The sequence below is a fragment of the Dermacentor variabilis genome, chromosome 2, assembly GCF_050947875.1.
Source record: "Dermacentor variabilis isolate Ectoservices chromosome 2, ASM5094787v1, whole genome shotgun sequence".
NCBI classification, from domain to species: domain Eukaryota; kingdom Metazoa; phylum Arthropoda; class Arachnida; order Ixodida; family Ixodidae; genus Dermacentor; species Dermacentor variabilis.
Window position 1 is genome coordinate 95654160 of NC_134569.1, and position 16614 is coordinate 95670773.

At 42.3% G+C, this 16614-nt stretch overlaps 1 protein-coding gene across 1 annotated transcript in view; it reads left to right on the forward strand.

Moving 5' to 3' along the window:
• The window catches only part of Fur2 (furin-like protease 2), a 77789-nt gene that overhangs the window by 13044 nt on the left and 48131 nt on the right, over positions 1-16614 (forward strand). Inside the window, exons 6-12 of the mRNA XM_075681360.1 lie at positions 251-339; positions 1568-1740; positions 2726-2941; positions 12044-12174; positions 12335-12441; positions 12600-12717; positions 13460-13667. Coding sequence (XP_075537475.1) covers positions 251-339; positions 1568-1740; positions 2726-2941; positions 12044-12174; positions 12335-12441; positions 12600-12717; positions 13460-13667 — 1042 coding nt within the window. The remainder of the gene's footprint in view (positions 1-250; positions 340-1567; positions 1741-2725; positions 2942-12043; positions 12175-12334; positions 12442-12599; positions 12718-13459; positions 13668-16614) is intronic.

Below are 16614 nucleotides of genomic sequence, written 5' to 3' on the forward strand. Positions count from 1 at the left end.
TCCACATTTAAGCAAGTACCCCGCACTAAATTTACATATTGGGAATGTACAAATAAAGATATAAAAAAGAGGGTTTAAGTTGCAGCTAGTCACCAGTAAACTATAATTTATGTGATAGTCTTGTAATTCTTAACTACATTATCATTTTGTGTTTTAGTGAAAAGCATTTGTGTATGTTTGAATCGTGCTCTGTTAGTGTGTGGCATTTTTTAGCACAATTGTGATGTTTCAAACTATCTCATCTTATTAGGCATGGGACACGGTGTGCAGGAGAAGTGGCAGCAACGGCCCTTAATGAGTACTGCGGAGTTGGGGTTGCCTACAATGCCAGCATCGGAGGCAAGTTCCTAGTGAAGTTTGCATTCTCACTTGCTGCCATTTACCTAACCACAGAAATAACAGGGTGGCAATGGAAAAGCAGGTAGCAAAGGGGCCTTAAAATGCTCACTACCAGCCACTGGTGCTTCTTCAGAAAAACATTAAGCACAAGCTCTCATAGCTTCTTTCAGGTGGACATTGTCATCACTATCAGTATACCAATTGCTGAGATACTTGTATATAATTGAACCTCACCTCCCCACCCAACCACCCACTCATTCACTCAGTTCTCAGAATGAGATTTAAAAAATATTTGTGCACCAACATAAGCATCATTAACAGTTAAATACCAGCTGTCAAAATTTTAGCCAATGTTTGTGAATTCATTGTAAAATGTTATGTCACAAGCAGCAGGCTGGAATCACAGGAATCACACAACAGTTTGTTATTGGATACCAATAACAGAATTCTGAGCAGACATGTATTTACTTACCGTGCCATCATTTCTTTTTGCAATTGAAATGACTCCCATATGTTGAGTTTTTCAACAGATGCAGTTGCCATTAAGGTAGCTATAATTAGTGTGCATACTGTGGCATATACAGGAATTCAGTAATATTCCGGTTACTTGGTGTCTTGCTGGCACAGATCTCAACTACTTAGATTAGTCGAATTGGTCCCATTTTTAAATGTTGGCACTGCTGCTGTTTTCCTTTATTTAAAACTTGTCATGTGCAATGGCAGTTCATGACTAGGTTTGGAAGCCTTATTATTATTTTGCATTTAGCTCCATTTGTTGCTGTAGCACATGCAAATCCAGTATACTAATGTTCCAGAGGGCCAATATGAAGTGCAAATATCTGCATTGATGCTATGCTTGAAGACTGCAGTGCAGTGAATATTTGATCCACTTGTAGCTGTGCTTATGTCTTGACTTTTATTTGGCACACATATTTAGTAAATATTGTCAGCTGAGAGTGATGTCTGTCTTCTGGTGTAGCCATTCTTTTCCTTATTTGCTACAAAATTGATTTCTCTGAGTGGACTCACGTGCCTATTTTCATCACCATGGCTGACACATAAATAAGAGTTGATGTCTGCACCCATCTCCTGTTCTTTTAATCAGTTGCATGGTGTTGATGCTAATATTTCAGCCATTGACTTATAATTTCCAAATAACTTACTGAATTAGACTGTCTCCAGTATGCCTCTGTGCTTTGAACATATTCATGTGGTCAATCTTGCACAGGAGTGCGTATGCTGGACGGCACAGTGACCGATGAAGTGGAAGCCCGTGCCCTCAGCTTGAATCCAAACCACATCGACATCTACAGTGCTTCGTGGGGCCCCGAAGATGACGGGAAAACTGTTGATGGCCCAGGAAAACTAGCCAAGCAGGCTTTCTTTCAAGGCATTGCCAAGGTGTGTTGAGAAACCTGCCAAGAAAAAATTGCAATTTCACCCAAAAGTATGAAGCAGTGTGAGTGACGAATAGCACAGTAGTAGACGCAGGCGTCTACACTTAGGTTTATTGGAGCAAACTGTCTGGAATAAGGACATGTACTTGGTATTTGCCACGGCAGAGGGTGATGGAACAGCAAACAGTCAGGCTCTTAGTGAACTCTTATCGGCAAATGATTGACATATGTTAAAAGATGTACAAAAGTGTTATTACATTTCTATATTCTCTTTAAAATGTCTCACTGCTTCCGATTTCACTAGGTGCGACACTTTGAGATATCAAAGCTGCCTAAAAAGAACATTAATGCTTAAGTAAGCATAATTGCACTGGCTGTGTTGCAATTCATGATCAGTGATTTACATGTAGTATTTCAAAGAGCCCTTAAACTTCTAGTGTTGCTGCTTTATCAACTGGATCTTACCTACACAGTTATGAAGCGAAACATTCTGTCAGTAAAATTACACTCTGCAAAATTTTTGAATGAGCTTATGTGTGTGGTTGCTGATACTACAGCTATAAATTGCTTTTTTTTTCTTTGCTTCATTGCTTACAATCCACATTCTTATGTTCATGATGCATTTGCTCCTAAATGTACCATTTTAAAACATTCTGGGGTCTTCCATTCAAAACCACAAACATTATAGCTATGAGGCCCACCATAGTGGGGTACTCTGAATTAATTTTGCCCATGTGGGGTTCTTTAACTTGCAACTAAATCCAAGTACATGAGCATTTTTTTTTTTTTGCATTTCACCTAACTGAAATTAGCCATTGTGGCTGGGATTGAACCTGTGACATTGAGCTCAGCTGTACAATGCCATAGCCACTGGGCTAGCATGGTTGTTAGTGTATTAATGTAAACGAAAAAGCAAGCAAGCAAACAAAGGATCAAACAAAGCCTTAGTTATATGTTACTTAAAAGCCTACTTTCTCTGTATGTTTCAGGGTCGCCGTGGTCTGGGTTCAATCTTTGTCTGGGCTTCTGGTAATGGTGGACGATTCAATGACAACTGCAACTGCGATGGCTACACCAACTCCATCTACACACTGTCCATCAGTAGTGCCACCCAACATGGCTCCAAGCCTTGGTACCTTGAGATGTGCTCCTCCACTCTTGCCACTACTTATAGCAGTGGTTCACCAGGCAAGGATGCCAATGTGGTGAGTCAGACAGCCAAGATGGGAGCAGTATGTGTCACGCAGCCTTTGCAATCTGCTTGCAGTGATATAACTCACAAATTTTAATAGCTGGAGCTTGTTAGAGTACTTTGGTTTTACTCATTAAACTCAACCACATAAATAAACTTAAACCAGTTCTAATCCCCCTTTTCGTGAGTACAGCTTCCACTGAAAGCACTATAGTACATATAATGGCACTGACCTTCATCGACAGAGAGGGTGGGAATGAGCACTTGTTGAGCAGTGAAGTGAGCTGAATGTGAATTGCTCAGTAATGTAGTTTTAACAGCGCAGTCCTTTCCTCATAGAAGATATATGATTGCTGATACCAGCATTTCAAGAAATTTGACACTGTTATTGTACACAATTGCATAAGAAGTTATTGCCACAGTCTTGTATACTTTCTCATGACACCACACACACCTGCTTTTTGGACTGTGGCAGCTGCATGCGAGATCCTTGTGAATCTGTGCACTTAAGCATATTTCAGCTTGACAAACAATCACCAGTGGCATTTCGGTAGAAAGCACTGTGACTTCCATCAGGCTTTTTCGTGAAAAGGTGTGTAGTTGAAACTTTGCAGTAAGGAATAAGAGAAGTCCTCTAACAAAGTGAGGCACAACACTTCTAACGTTTAAAAAACAAATCGCATTTATGAGCAATGAACCAGCCTGCTTACTCTGCTGCAAGAGGTACCCCAACCATCCTAATGTATGCGTGTGCTAGCTGCTAACCACCAGGCCGCAAGTAATCATTTGTCACCCCTACACTGCTGTCAAATAGCTTGCCAGCATTATCTACCGATGTCTTGCCTCTAAGCAACTCTCCCTCTGCTGATTAAGAGAGCATGCAAAGTTGTTGTGCTTAAATGCAATTTTGCACCTTATTTCCCTCCCCTTGCACAATGCATTTTCCACGTGGCACTTCACTAGCAGCAATTCTCAGCAGCTTCTATTAGTTCAAAAATAAGGCAGCTCTCCTCTTTGAGTACAGGTTAAGTTTCACTACTTTGTACTTTTTTTTTTCTTTTTTGCTTATTAGAGCACTTGGTGTGATTTGCAGAGTGGCTTTGGAGTATGTAAAGTCAAACTTTCAAAAACTTGAAATAATATAAGAAATAATCATGGCAGTGAAGATTCTAATATGTACTATTTGCATAATCTTGAATAATTGTTTAATATATATTCAGTAAATCACGTGACCCTAAATGACTCTAATAGGTAATTTTTCTGTCTTGATTTTTATCAGGTCTTGGTTCCCTTAATTTGTACTGTGAACAGCACTTATGAGTCCCCGTTCCCCTGACTGCTGGACATGTTTAGAAAATCTCGCATGACTGTAAAAAGGACCCCGGTTACTCTGGGAAAACATTGAGAGAATGCCACTGTCGCTGTATGATGTCCTGCGAACTAGACAATGTGAAGGGGTTCTCCTACAACTTGGACAAGCATGCAGCTTGCATGCAGCAACAGACTTATGCAATACCATTCACTTGCAAGTGGGACATGCGAGGCATGCCTGGTTAGCAAACGGCCAATCCCTTATGTTGGGTATGTGTCACTCCTACAGGGAAATAAAAACAAATCAAATCTTTGCATTTTGATCACAGCACAATGCCTGGCAGTGCGCAGCCATGAGCTGTGCTATAGTACGCAAAGTGAGCTCGACAGAAAATCGCAGGTGTTTGTCAGGGCCCGAATTCAAAAATCTGTTTGCTTGCATGATGCAGCCACAGCATAGTGGTTAGAATGCTTGGCTTGAAAAACGCATATTAATTGGTTCTGTCTCAGGTTGGATGTCTTTCTTTTTATCAAGTCTTGCTGTGCTTGAATCAAAGTGTAGTCGGCAAATTACTGAACCTTATAGGCCCATTCCCATGGCTTATAAGTACTGTTCACAGTAAAACAGTACATTTGTGTAGGATGCTCTGAAAATGTATGTGGAAGTCATGAGTATAATTCACCAGTCCTTCCTGTGTGGAACAAAATTCGTTTAGCGTGCGGCACTACTGTTTCTTCATGTGTCTTGACACTCGCTTCGTATTGCCAATAGACATTTGACCGTAGATTTCTCAGATATGTTGTTAAAGGAAACTTAAGCTGCTGCTTTCTGAGTGAACTAAAATCACCGTGGGACCCAAAAATATTCTAACTCACGGTGACATTCTATTCATAATTAAACTGCAGTTTACTCTCATTACAACGGACCCTGATGATCTGACAAAAAACGTCCCTTGTATCTGAAATCCGTAATATCCGAGACGCCTCACATCCAAAACTTTCGTTGCCATCGATGTCTAACAACTTTATTGCAAAGAGTGAGTGACGAACTTCCAAAATAAAAAAAAGAAATGCAGTTTCGCTAGAAAGGTGAAGCATCGATTGCGATAGCAAATTAAGCACGATAAGTGCGGCAGCAGCAGCGAACGAATTAACCTTCATGTTGTCTCTCACTTCAGTGCGAACTAAACATTGAAAGCACAGCGCATATGAAGCTAGCGGTGCTAGGCACACTTTGTCCACATCGCAGATCGCTTTCAAGATAAACTAGCAGCCGCCGAAAAAGAGCCCTCCTCTTTCTCGCCTTGCTCTACCCCCTCCCCCTCCATACCTCTCATGCGAAAGAAGACGGCACGTTTCCAGGAGCACCTTCCTTCCTTGCACGCACGATATTGAGCCTTCATCATCGGCTGACCCTCGCAAGTCAGTTGCCAGCCCGTGCAAAAATATGTTTTATACGCCCGATCTTGAAAAAAATTGCCGCTAATTTCGTCCACTGTAGCCGATAGTTCGATGTAGCACAGTCCGTTAAAAGCGAACTTTGTTGCATTCATGAAATAGGTAGAACAAACTAAAGCTGAAATATGGTCCTTTATAGCTGAAAGTCTGTTGTTTGCAGGTCCGTTGTGACGAGCATAGACTGTGTTTAAGGACCCTTAGTTTCTCTGTAAAACATCTAAATTTAATGACTTACTAATTTTGTGTGGTACACTTTAATGAAAGATACAGCTATTTGAAGTAAATTTACATGCAAGACTTGCCTACATGTGAATGATAAATCTAGAGCCATGGTAAATGGAAGAGTGAAATGTGTTCGCATGTGCAAAAACTGACCATCATCTAATGTACTTACCATTTCTGTGCCCCGAGTTTGCACTTGACACATCTCTCTGGCCATCTTATGTTTGACAGAATAACACAGGCAACTCTAACGCTAACATGTAACACTGGACTTGCTATCAGCCACAATTTCCTTCAACTCTATACATCACAATCACCAATGCCCTTTGGTGCCCTTACGAAGTACAGTAAGTTACCTTATATTCCATGCTCTAAAATTGACTGACAGCATGCTTATGGTGCTGGTAGTACCTCTGGGTTTGGGTGCTGCATGGTGGAATTGGTGGCAGCAGTTTGATACGGTTTTGTCCTTTCCGGTATGTATGTCCAATTTTTGAATGTTGTGCAACAGTTTTGCCATATTGGGGCTTACTATTTAGAGGAACACTAAAGAGAAATGCTAAAAGGACACTAGATACTAACATATATAGTCAGCATTAATGCCCACAATGTCTGATAACGGTGTTTCCCCGATTTTAAGGCGCACCTCCCCCCCCCCCCCCCTCAGAAAAAAAAATTTAAGCAAAAACTGCTTTCGTGGTCTTTGTTTGCTTTGCCGCATAACACTGTTGTATTGCGCGAAGTTGACTTCAGGAAATCGATCGCCACTCTTGAGTTTGAATTTGAGTTTATTCAACCATATGGCAGGTACATAAAAGTGCACATGGACGTGGTTAGGTGTGATGGGAAAAAAATCTGCATTTAACAGCTTGACTGGCCCCATCACCCGGAAAACAATGTTTTATTACAAAATTACAGGCAGCGGAGAGCGACAATACAAAAGGAACACACGTGTGGCCCGTCACAACAAAGCGCAAAATAAAACTCTGAAATATATAAAAAATACATTAAAAAACAAAGCAATAGATAATGCATGTCATTAATTAACTATCACAAAAGTGACCTAATATTACATGAAGAGGACATTCAGGACATTCTATGCAGTATATCAATATTGGACAAATTACGTAAACTTTCAATGATTAATTTCCATTTGTTCAGTACACTCGGCAGGCAGAAATGTAATGCTTGCAGTCCATAATTAGTACGAGGACATGGTACATATCAATTCTCTGCATGTCGGGTAAGGCGACTGGCCGGATTTGGTTGCAAATCAGCCAACGTATGTAAAAGGGTACTTCCTCTGTGTATTGCTGATTTAAATGTTGACAAGAGCTTATATTCGTAATAAATGTTCACTCTTAAAATTCTATACTTTATGAATAATGAAGCAGTGTGTGCGTTATGCGATACACCTTCAATACACCTCAGGGCATTTTTTTGCAGCATGACCAGATTATTTAATGATGCTCTAGAGCCTGTGGACCAAACCAGGTGACAATAGTGTAAATGCGAAGAAAAAAAGAGCGTTACATAATAATAGTTTTTATTTCACAGGTAATATATTGTGACACCGACGCAGCACACCCAAAACTGCAAAGTTTATGGCTTATGTATTCCGTATGGTGACTCCATGCCATATGTTCATGGAAGAGAACACCGAGAGTTTTAACAGTTTGGAAAAATTCAATTTCGTTATTATTAAGGGTTAGCTTGAGAGTCATTTCGTATAATTTAGATTTCGCACGGAACAGTACAGCCTTGGTTTTAGAGCAGTTAATGTGTAGTGAATTTGCTATACTCCATGCATATATGTTATTTAGCACTTCATTTGCAGACACGATGAGGTCATCAGCCATTTCACCAGAAAAAAATAGACTGGTATCATCCGCGTAGATTAAATAATCTACAGAGCTGTCAATTTGTACAATATCGTTAATAAAGCTAATAAATAACAAGGGTTCCAATATGCTTCCTTGAGGTACCCCGTTTTTAACTTTCATGGGTGATGATAGCTCTCGGTTGATTGAGACACATTGTTGCAGATTAGATAAATAGCTTTTGATTAAAGTTAAAATAACACCACGAACTCCATAACATTAGAGTTTTTCTAACATTGTAGCATGATTTATCCTGTCAAATGCCTTAGAGAAATCTAGGAATATTCCTAGGGTAAGTTTTTTTGCTTCCACATTTCTTAGAATCAATTCCTTTTGGTAAAGTAAGGCACTTTTTGTAGACAGGCCTGACTGAAACGCATATCAAATCTTTGCCCATATTTCTTGCTAAAAAATCAGGTGCGTGTTATATTTCTTGTTTGTTTAGGAGCATTAATGTTATCGCTACGTTAATTTTCTACTCTGGACTCATAGAAAGTGTGCATTCAAGGGTATGTTAGAATCGATCAAATACTGCAAGTAAATCAGCGGTGTGTTTTCACTTTCTGTATGCATCTTTATGCATCTTTATGTATCTTTCTTTATGCATATGACCTGCCGGATAAGTCGATCAGTTTCGTCGGTCCCATCAAGGTTGAATTAACGGAACTCGACTGTATTTAACCTACAATGCTGAGTTGCTCTTCTAAAACAGTGCAACATACATTTGTTTTGTTTTGGGATATGACTTAGTTCCAAAGAGAATCAAGACTGGTGAGGACAAAGAATTCTTGTGCAGTTGAACTCGCCTGCAATGAATACTCTTGTGTAGCTCATGCAGCTAGGGCGGAAGGCAAGCTCTGATTCCAGCCACTGCTGATGGTTCCATAAACGCATCCTTAACTCGTGGTGCATGTAAGTCATAATGACAATGAGTATGAATTAACAACACAAAATTACGATGTACACTTAAACAATATTTATTGCTAACAGTGAAAAGTAATAAGCGCTCGGTAGGGCTACATTCGCTCCGTAAGTGATAATAGCGAAGGTGTCAGCTCATTTCTCATCGTACATCGGAATCAGAAACACACAGAGAAAGGACACCACATATCTTTTAATAGTATCAGTAGAGTGATCTGAAGAGGCAGCACTGATAAATACATCTTGAATAAATCCTACAAAATTTACGAAAGTGCATTTTACATCATGTGGAAATGCAACCTAATTACCATTGTTATCATCACTGGCACTGGTTAACTACAATTTACTAATTATATACAGGGCATGTTAGGTCATGGGAGCTGGTAATAAATTTTATGGTGGCTGCACAATCCCAACCTTTGCTTGTTTTCACCTACAAAGGCTCTGCTCTCAAATAAGTGATGCTTCCGACATCTTGTAGCACTAATCTGTTATTTTCATTTAAGTAAGTTAGCCTTTAGTGTCCTTTTGAGTTAACTAGACAGGTTGATTAAACTCTGAGAATTGAAAATTGCATCTGTCTTGCCATGAGCACAGGCATTATAGGCCAGGAAGGATGCGCAAATGGAATATGGAAGATGGAGTTACCAGATTGAAATTTCTGTATCGGTACACATAATAAATTTGGCAGCATCTGCTGGATGTTTGTCAAACTGCTCATGTCTTTTCTGATTAAGAAATGAACATATTTCACTTTAAAATTGACAAATTCACCATGCCAACATTTCTGAACCTTTCTGCCAAAAAGAACTTGTACCTTCAAAAATGCAGTGAAATCTTTGACATTGCAATGATGTCATTGGCACCTTGGTGTGGCCATGAAACTTAAGATTGTCTTCTCAGCTATCAATTAGCCTTTTCAACCGAACATGAATGGGATTCAGAACAATTGTGTGTTAGATTAAACTGATCTAGTGTTTCTCTTTAGTGCTCCTTGAAAAAACACTTTTTTTGTTAGTGCTATATTTATTTAATAAAAGAAATTACAGCAGAACCCATTTCATGATGACTGTCCATGGCAATGCTATTAGCATTCAAGCAATGTAGAAATGCTCTCTATTGCTGAAGTCATTGTAATTTAATATATGTAGTGATCATTGTGAGGCATCCGTTGTTTCGTCTACATATGACATATGGTGTCTCTGGTATCGGGCCACTTTACTATGGCACTCACTTGCCAAGGTCATCCATAAGCATGACAGCATGGTGATGAGTGTATGATAGCAACGCAGTGACAACAGTGCAACAACGAAGAAGGCATGACATCAATGGAATGACAAAGGAGTTATGACGAAGACGTCGGGACGATAATGAGATGATTATTCTAGAATGTTGACAATGGTATAATGACGACAGCATGAGGAGAATGGGATGATGACGATGATGTGACACTCATGCCATGGCAAAAACGGTATGATGACAACCGGATGACGAAGCTCAACTGACGGTGATGGTACGACCATGACAGTGGATGCATGACAGCAACTTTTTGACAACGGCTCAATGACAATGATATCACGATGACAAGGGCATAATTGTAATTGAATGATGTCAGCATAATTATGATAGAATGAAGACGAAGAAATGACATTGATGGAATGATGAAAACGGTATGAGAACAATGGGATGACAGTTGCAAAGTGATGGTAATGGTAAAGCAACAGCGTGGCAATGATGGCATGACGAAAGTGATATGAAAATGGCTTTTTGACAACAATAACTTGACGTGAGTCTGATCATGACTATAGAACGACCACAACAGCATCATGATGACGGTATGACAACAAATGCATGACGATGACCCTACGACGATGATGACTTGACAACGGTGTAAGGACAAAAATGAGTGGGGATGAGTGTATTTTGATGATGGCGTGATGACGAACTGCATCACAAAGGCTGTATGATGACGACGGCATGACGAGATTCAAATGACGAAGCTGGATTAATGATGAAGGAATGACCACGACGGCCTCAAGATGACAGTATGACAACTAATGTACGACAATGATGGTGCGAGTCAGATTACGACAACACAATGAGCACGATGGCATCATGACTACAAGCGCCTACCTAGTGGCCCATACTATTAGGCAACTTGGGCTGCTGAGTTGGCGTAGAAGAAGGACGAAAGTCAGATGACAAAACTGAAATTACGACGATGGGACAACCACGATGGCATCACCCCACGAACGCATAACTGGTGGTCCCAGCTGTCATGGGCCACTGGGTCAGCATAATTTGGTAGATAGATAGATAAATAAATAAACAAATAAATAAATAAATAAACGCACAGACAGAGAGACGGATGGACAGACAGATAAATAAAACTTAAAGCGCCTGAAATAGCCAAAGAATGCGAATTGCATTAAAATGCACAAAACTACCAAATTAATGTGATATTTCAGCAATTTGCAAGCATTCTTTTCTATTTTGTGTGTGTGCTGCTGTTTCTTTAGCAGTGATGTATAACAGTGCTGATGTGTGTTTAAGTGTCAACTTCCTTTTTATTTGATACTATAATTTTGCCCTACTTCTACAAGTGTATTTCATATTAAATTTGCCTTTTGAAATAGAGTTTCTTCTATTCCATATGTCATTGGGTTTATTTTGTTCACTCCATAATTATTTACATAGGACTTATGAACTTTTGTGATTATTAGGAGGTCAAGCATTGGTAATAGTCCTATTGATACAGCAATGATGTACGCATGATATTTATTTTTTTGCTCGTGGCAGGCTTTGCAGATGTGAACCTGGCTTTGAGATGAATAGTGTCATATTTTTTGCACACACTAATTTTCAGTATTTAAAAAAAGAGAAAGAATTAACAATAGTTCTAGCTGTACATGAATTTCACCTTGCAGTGAGGTTTCACTGCTATGCGGAGGCTTGCTGCGAAGCGATATTGCACTTCAACAAGGAGAAGCAGTGAGAGCTGTAGTAACTGAATACACAAAAATATTGTTCTTGCTTTGTGCAGATGATTGCACAGGGCTATTTATATAAATACCAGAGCAATGTCATGTGTGCTTATTTGCACAAGTTGTACACAAATATTTTTTCAATTTTCTAAGGGTTGTTATTGAGGGTGCCAGTTATATGCAAGGGCATGTTATTCACGATGACATTTTGATGACACATCACAGTCTGGCTTGTCTCCATTTTGGCCTTTAAGCTTGTGTAAGAAGATATAGAGAAGCTGTGCCTTAAGGCATGCATACAAGCTCTATTGAAGACATTGTGAACTCTTTTTTTCTTAGGTGACGGTTGACATGGACCTCTCGTTTCGGCTTAAACCTAATACTGACACATTATGCACCCAAGCACATACAGGAACATCAGCATCTGCTCCATTGGCAGCTGGAATCTGTGCACTCGCCTTGGAAGCCAAGTAAGCTTCTAAATCGCACATTATGTTGGGACCCCTTTTTCTTACAGTGTCAACATGAAGCATGATCTTTTCATGTGCGCCATAATATTGTTGCATGTTCTGATTGGTCGTCAGACTTCCTAAATTTCACTCTTGTTATCTTCTTTTTGTACTCGCGCAGCCCGAAGCTCACCTGGCGTGACATGCAGCACCTTGTTGTAATGACATCTCGGCCTGAGCCACTGCTGGGAGAGGAGGGCTGGACAACTAATGGGGTCGGCCGTAGAGGCTAGTACCACTTTCCTCAAATAGATAAGGTTACCTAATGAGTTGTAACCAATAATGGGAGCACTCTTGGAATAAGATGCATTACGTTTACCAGGCACCAAGGTTCTATTTCAGCAGCCCATTACATTTTTTTTGTTATATTTATCTCATCTTTACAGTCAGCCACAAATTTGGTTATGGCCTGATGGACGCAGATGCCATGACAGCTCTGGCGGAACAGTGGACCACTGCTCCACCACAACATGTTTGTCGGTCTGACACGGAAGATGCTGGATGGTATGTGCTTGTTGCCTATTATGACAGTGTACCGGATCAGGCTTTTCTTTAAAGATTACATTCTAATCTATATGCCTTATGAGAATACAAAATTCAAAATAAACTGTGTTCATATGCGTGCATGCATGCACATGAGCACAAGGATGTGAAAAAGATGCATGCATTTTTTTGTCACTGCAAACTTTTATCTTTAAGACTTTTAAATTTTATCTTTTATCATCTTTCCTCAAAACTTGTCCAGTGGCCAAGAATCTGTAATGACCATTTAAGGAATGTTTCCTTCGACATATCTTCTAGGAATGTTGTTAACAATGAGGTTACGGCCTGGAAGTTTTCCTTCTATTTAGCCTTCCAGTATTCTCAGTTCTTCCCAAGCTCATGGTATTAAAAATGCTGGCTACAAACACCACTGTACTGTACTTCATTACTTAGTGTTGCTAAGTGGTGGCAGAAATATGTTTGCTTAGTACAAGGTCACGGGTTCAATTTCCAGCTACTGCAGGCACAGTTTAAGTGCAAAAACACCCAGATACTGCCATTTTGTTGCGCATTAAAGGACCTTTGGAGGTCAAAACTAACCTAAGCCCTCTGCTGCAGCTTCTCTAGGATATAAAACTCCACCAATCATCAAATAAGTAGATGGTGAGGGTCTTGTGATGAGGCTGTCGCAGATCATTGTTGCTTTTTAGCAACCTGACTTCGATGGACTTGTCACTTCATTTTTGTTTCTTATATCATCTAGGACCATTCCAAACCGTCAAGGAGAACGGCTGGAGGTGCAAATGAATGCCAGTGGCTGTTGGGGTCGGCGCGACTCGGTACGCTTTTTGGAACATGTCCAAGTGGTGCTGTCGCTTCAGTTCCTGCCCCGTGGAAATCTTCGCATCACTCTCGTCTCTCCACTGGGCACTCACTCTCATGTCCTGCTTCCTCGGTCTTACGATGCCAAGGTTAGCATCAGTACCTTTTCTTTTCCGTTTGGGGACTTTCTTGTAATTAATGTGTCAAAGTCCTAACAAGTGGTTGTGACAGTGCTGAAAAGAATGACAAGGCAGAAATGAAAAGGCACGTCTTAAGGATGAATGCCTGCCTCATTTTCTTACGTTAGCAACAAATTACCGCTGCAGTATAGGTGTTGAATCTGCTGGCTAAGCGTAATTCCGGAGAATGAACTTGATCCTTGCTTTTTAATACGAAGCCTTCTTTGGCTCACCCCAGGTACCTTGTGGGAGGTAGGTAGGTTCCTGTTCCGCCTTGTTTTATTAAAATTAATGAAATTCATTGTGTAACGGTGTGAGCAAACCTCTGAAACCAAGCACAGCAGCCCGATGCTCGAACCATCAGGCCACAACGGTGCACAGGCTTCTCTTGTGCCAATGCCAACTGGCTCTTTGAAACCAGTGATGCTTGTTTCACGTCACATAGCACGATCTAGAGTACACGTACGTGCACTAGTTTCCCTTCGGCCACAGACTTGCCACTCTCTTTCCCTTGCGTCACGAATGGGAATGTGTCAATTTCTTCCATTCTTACTTTGTGGCAGATAACACTTTGAAACAGTGTTGCTAGACTGCAGTGCACTGCCTTTGGGATCACTTCACATTATTCAATCCTTTTCTCGTAGCGCAACGCTACGAATGACTCTGTGCAACATTGTACTGCTTTTGAGATTGGCCCAGGTCATAATGAAACGGGTTGTAATGTGTCTGAAAAACTGTCGTAATGCTGTCTACGTCATGCTATCGGGGTCATCACAGTTGTCCTGCTTCTCTCGTAGCACACAAGCTCGCATCAAACACAACTGAGGATGAAGTGAGGTCTCTCGTCCTGTCAGCTGTGTTTTGGACGGGAACAAACAGCTGTTTGTTCCCGTCCCAAACACAGTTGCTTGCTTTACGCAAGCACATTGATGCATCTGTGTAAGGTAATCACGTGGACCATCACGCTTGTTGACGTGCGGTGCGGTGAGAAAAGACTCGAAGGCGGTAATGGAACGGGTTGCGGAGGTGGACATATAATTCACACTATCCTCTTACGCATAAACAAGTAATATTCTCTAGCACAGATTATCTTCTAGCGTATAAAGTCTTACGACGTGTCACACCACGGAGTTCAGTGCCTCACCCAATAACGCCCAGAGTCTGGGCGTTGTGGCATATGCCCCCCCCCACGGTGGTTGCTCACATGTGGTAGGAACTTTCGTTGACACGCCATATGCATTGGAGGCGGCTTGGGTAGGCCGTGGTGGGGACGCGGCGACAGCCGTTTCGTTGGTGGCTCAAAATTTTGACGCTGGAACTTCGCGAGCACCAGACTCCCGAGCGCACAGGAACTCCAAGATCTCAGGACTCAGCCAGGCACGGGACACGGGCAGGACCTCGGTTCGGTGGCTCGCAACCCGTCCGAGGCTGCCCAGCAGTACACCCAGTGTTGTAATCGCACCGCTGGCACGAGTTGTTGGGAACTCGGCGCTGACGCCCGTTGTTGCACCTGGGTCGCAAGCCCCAAGGGTAGCGTTGGCCTGGCGGCCTGGGGTACAACTGGAAGCATCCGAAGGTCCCGGCAAAGCATGAGTCGACTGGTAACAACAAAACAACTTGTTTATTCTAACATCGCAAAGAGTTGGCGGTCAGGTTGACCGAAGTAGAGAGACGGGAGAGCACGTTACTCAACAGAAGAAATCGGAGCCCTCCTGGCGTCCGGGGGCAGCTGCTTTTATACTCTCGCAGTTGAGGGCAAGAAGGAACCCCTCTATAGACGAGCACGTGACTGTGCCGCTCGGGCACAATGGGATAAGGTGGCGCAGCCGTCGTGCCGGCGCCGCTGGGGCACAATGGGAAGAGAAGGTGGCTGATACGTCGTGTCGGCGCCAGTCAGACCCCCTCGCTTCACAGTTGGGGGGAGCTCCTCTCCCCGGCTGCCGCGCTTCGACAAGCGTGGGCACCAACATGCACATACACACACACACGCACATGAAGACACGTGGCATTAGAACAGGCCTGGACGCGCTTGGCGGGGAGGCGTAGCGGCGGCGCCGAACGGGCCAAAATGTCTGCCGCTTTGAACGAAGCCCCGGCGTCCGTTGCATCCGTGCCGGCTTTACCGCGCGTCGTAGGCGAAACGTAACAGACCGCCCCGCCGGGGGAAGGAGATCCCGATGGTCAGGGGACTGCATCCGCTGTCCGGAGGGATGTCGCTCGATGATGCTCATAACCGAAGTCGGGCGTCCCTCGACGTTTCTTGAGCGCAGCGCACAGAGAAGGCCTCGTTCTCTCGTTCAGGTTCGCACGGGACACTGCAAAGTGACTTCGGGAGAGTTCACATTTTTGTTCTCGTTCCCGGCAAGCGTTAGAACTACGCTGAAACTCAACCGCTTAGTCAGCAAGCACGGCACAACCCTCACTAAGCCCTGCCAGGCTCTTTCCCCTTCTATACCACTGCCTAGTTCCTTACAGTAGTCTAGCAGCACTCAGAACGCGTCCACAAATTGGAAAATTGCACTAGAAAGCATGTCATCACTTTGAAACACTAAACAAAAGCAATATGTTAAAAATCCTGCCTCAGGAAGAAAAACATCAGTAACAAACAATTTTGAGGCTGATTCCTACGTTAGGGGCTTCGACTTAAGCCATCGGCGTTACCGTTGAGACTCCCCTTTTTGTAACGCACCTCAAAGGAATATTGTTGCAAAGCGAGGCTCCAGCGCAGGAGGCGGCCATTTTTGGGAGAGATGGTCTGCAGCCATTGGAGAGGGCAGTGATCCGTCTCAATGATAAACCTCGAGCCGGCTAGATAGCATGACAATTTCTGAACGGCCCACACGAGACACGCACACTCTTTCTCGGTGGCGCCTGCTCACGACTGGTCAGCTTACGACTAGCATACAGGACGGGGTGT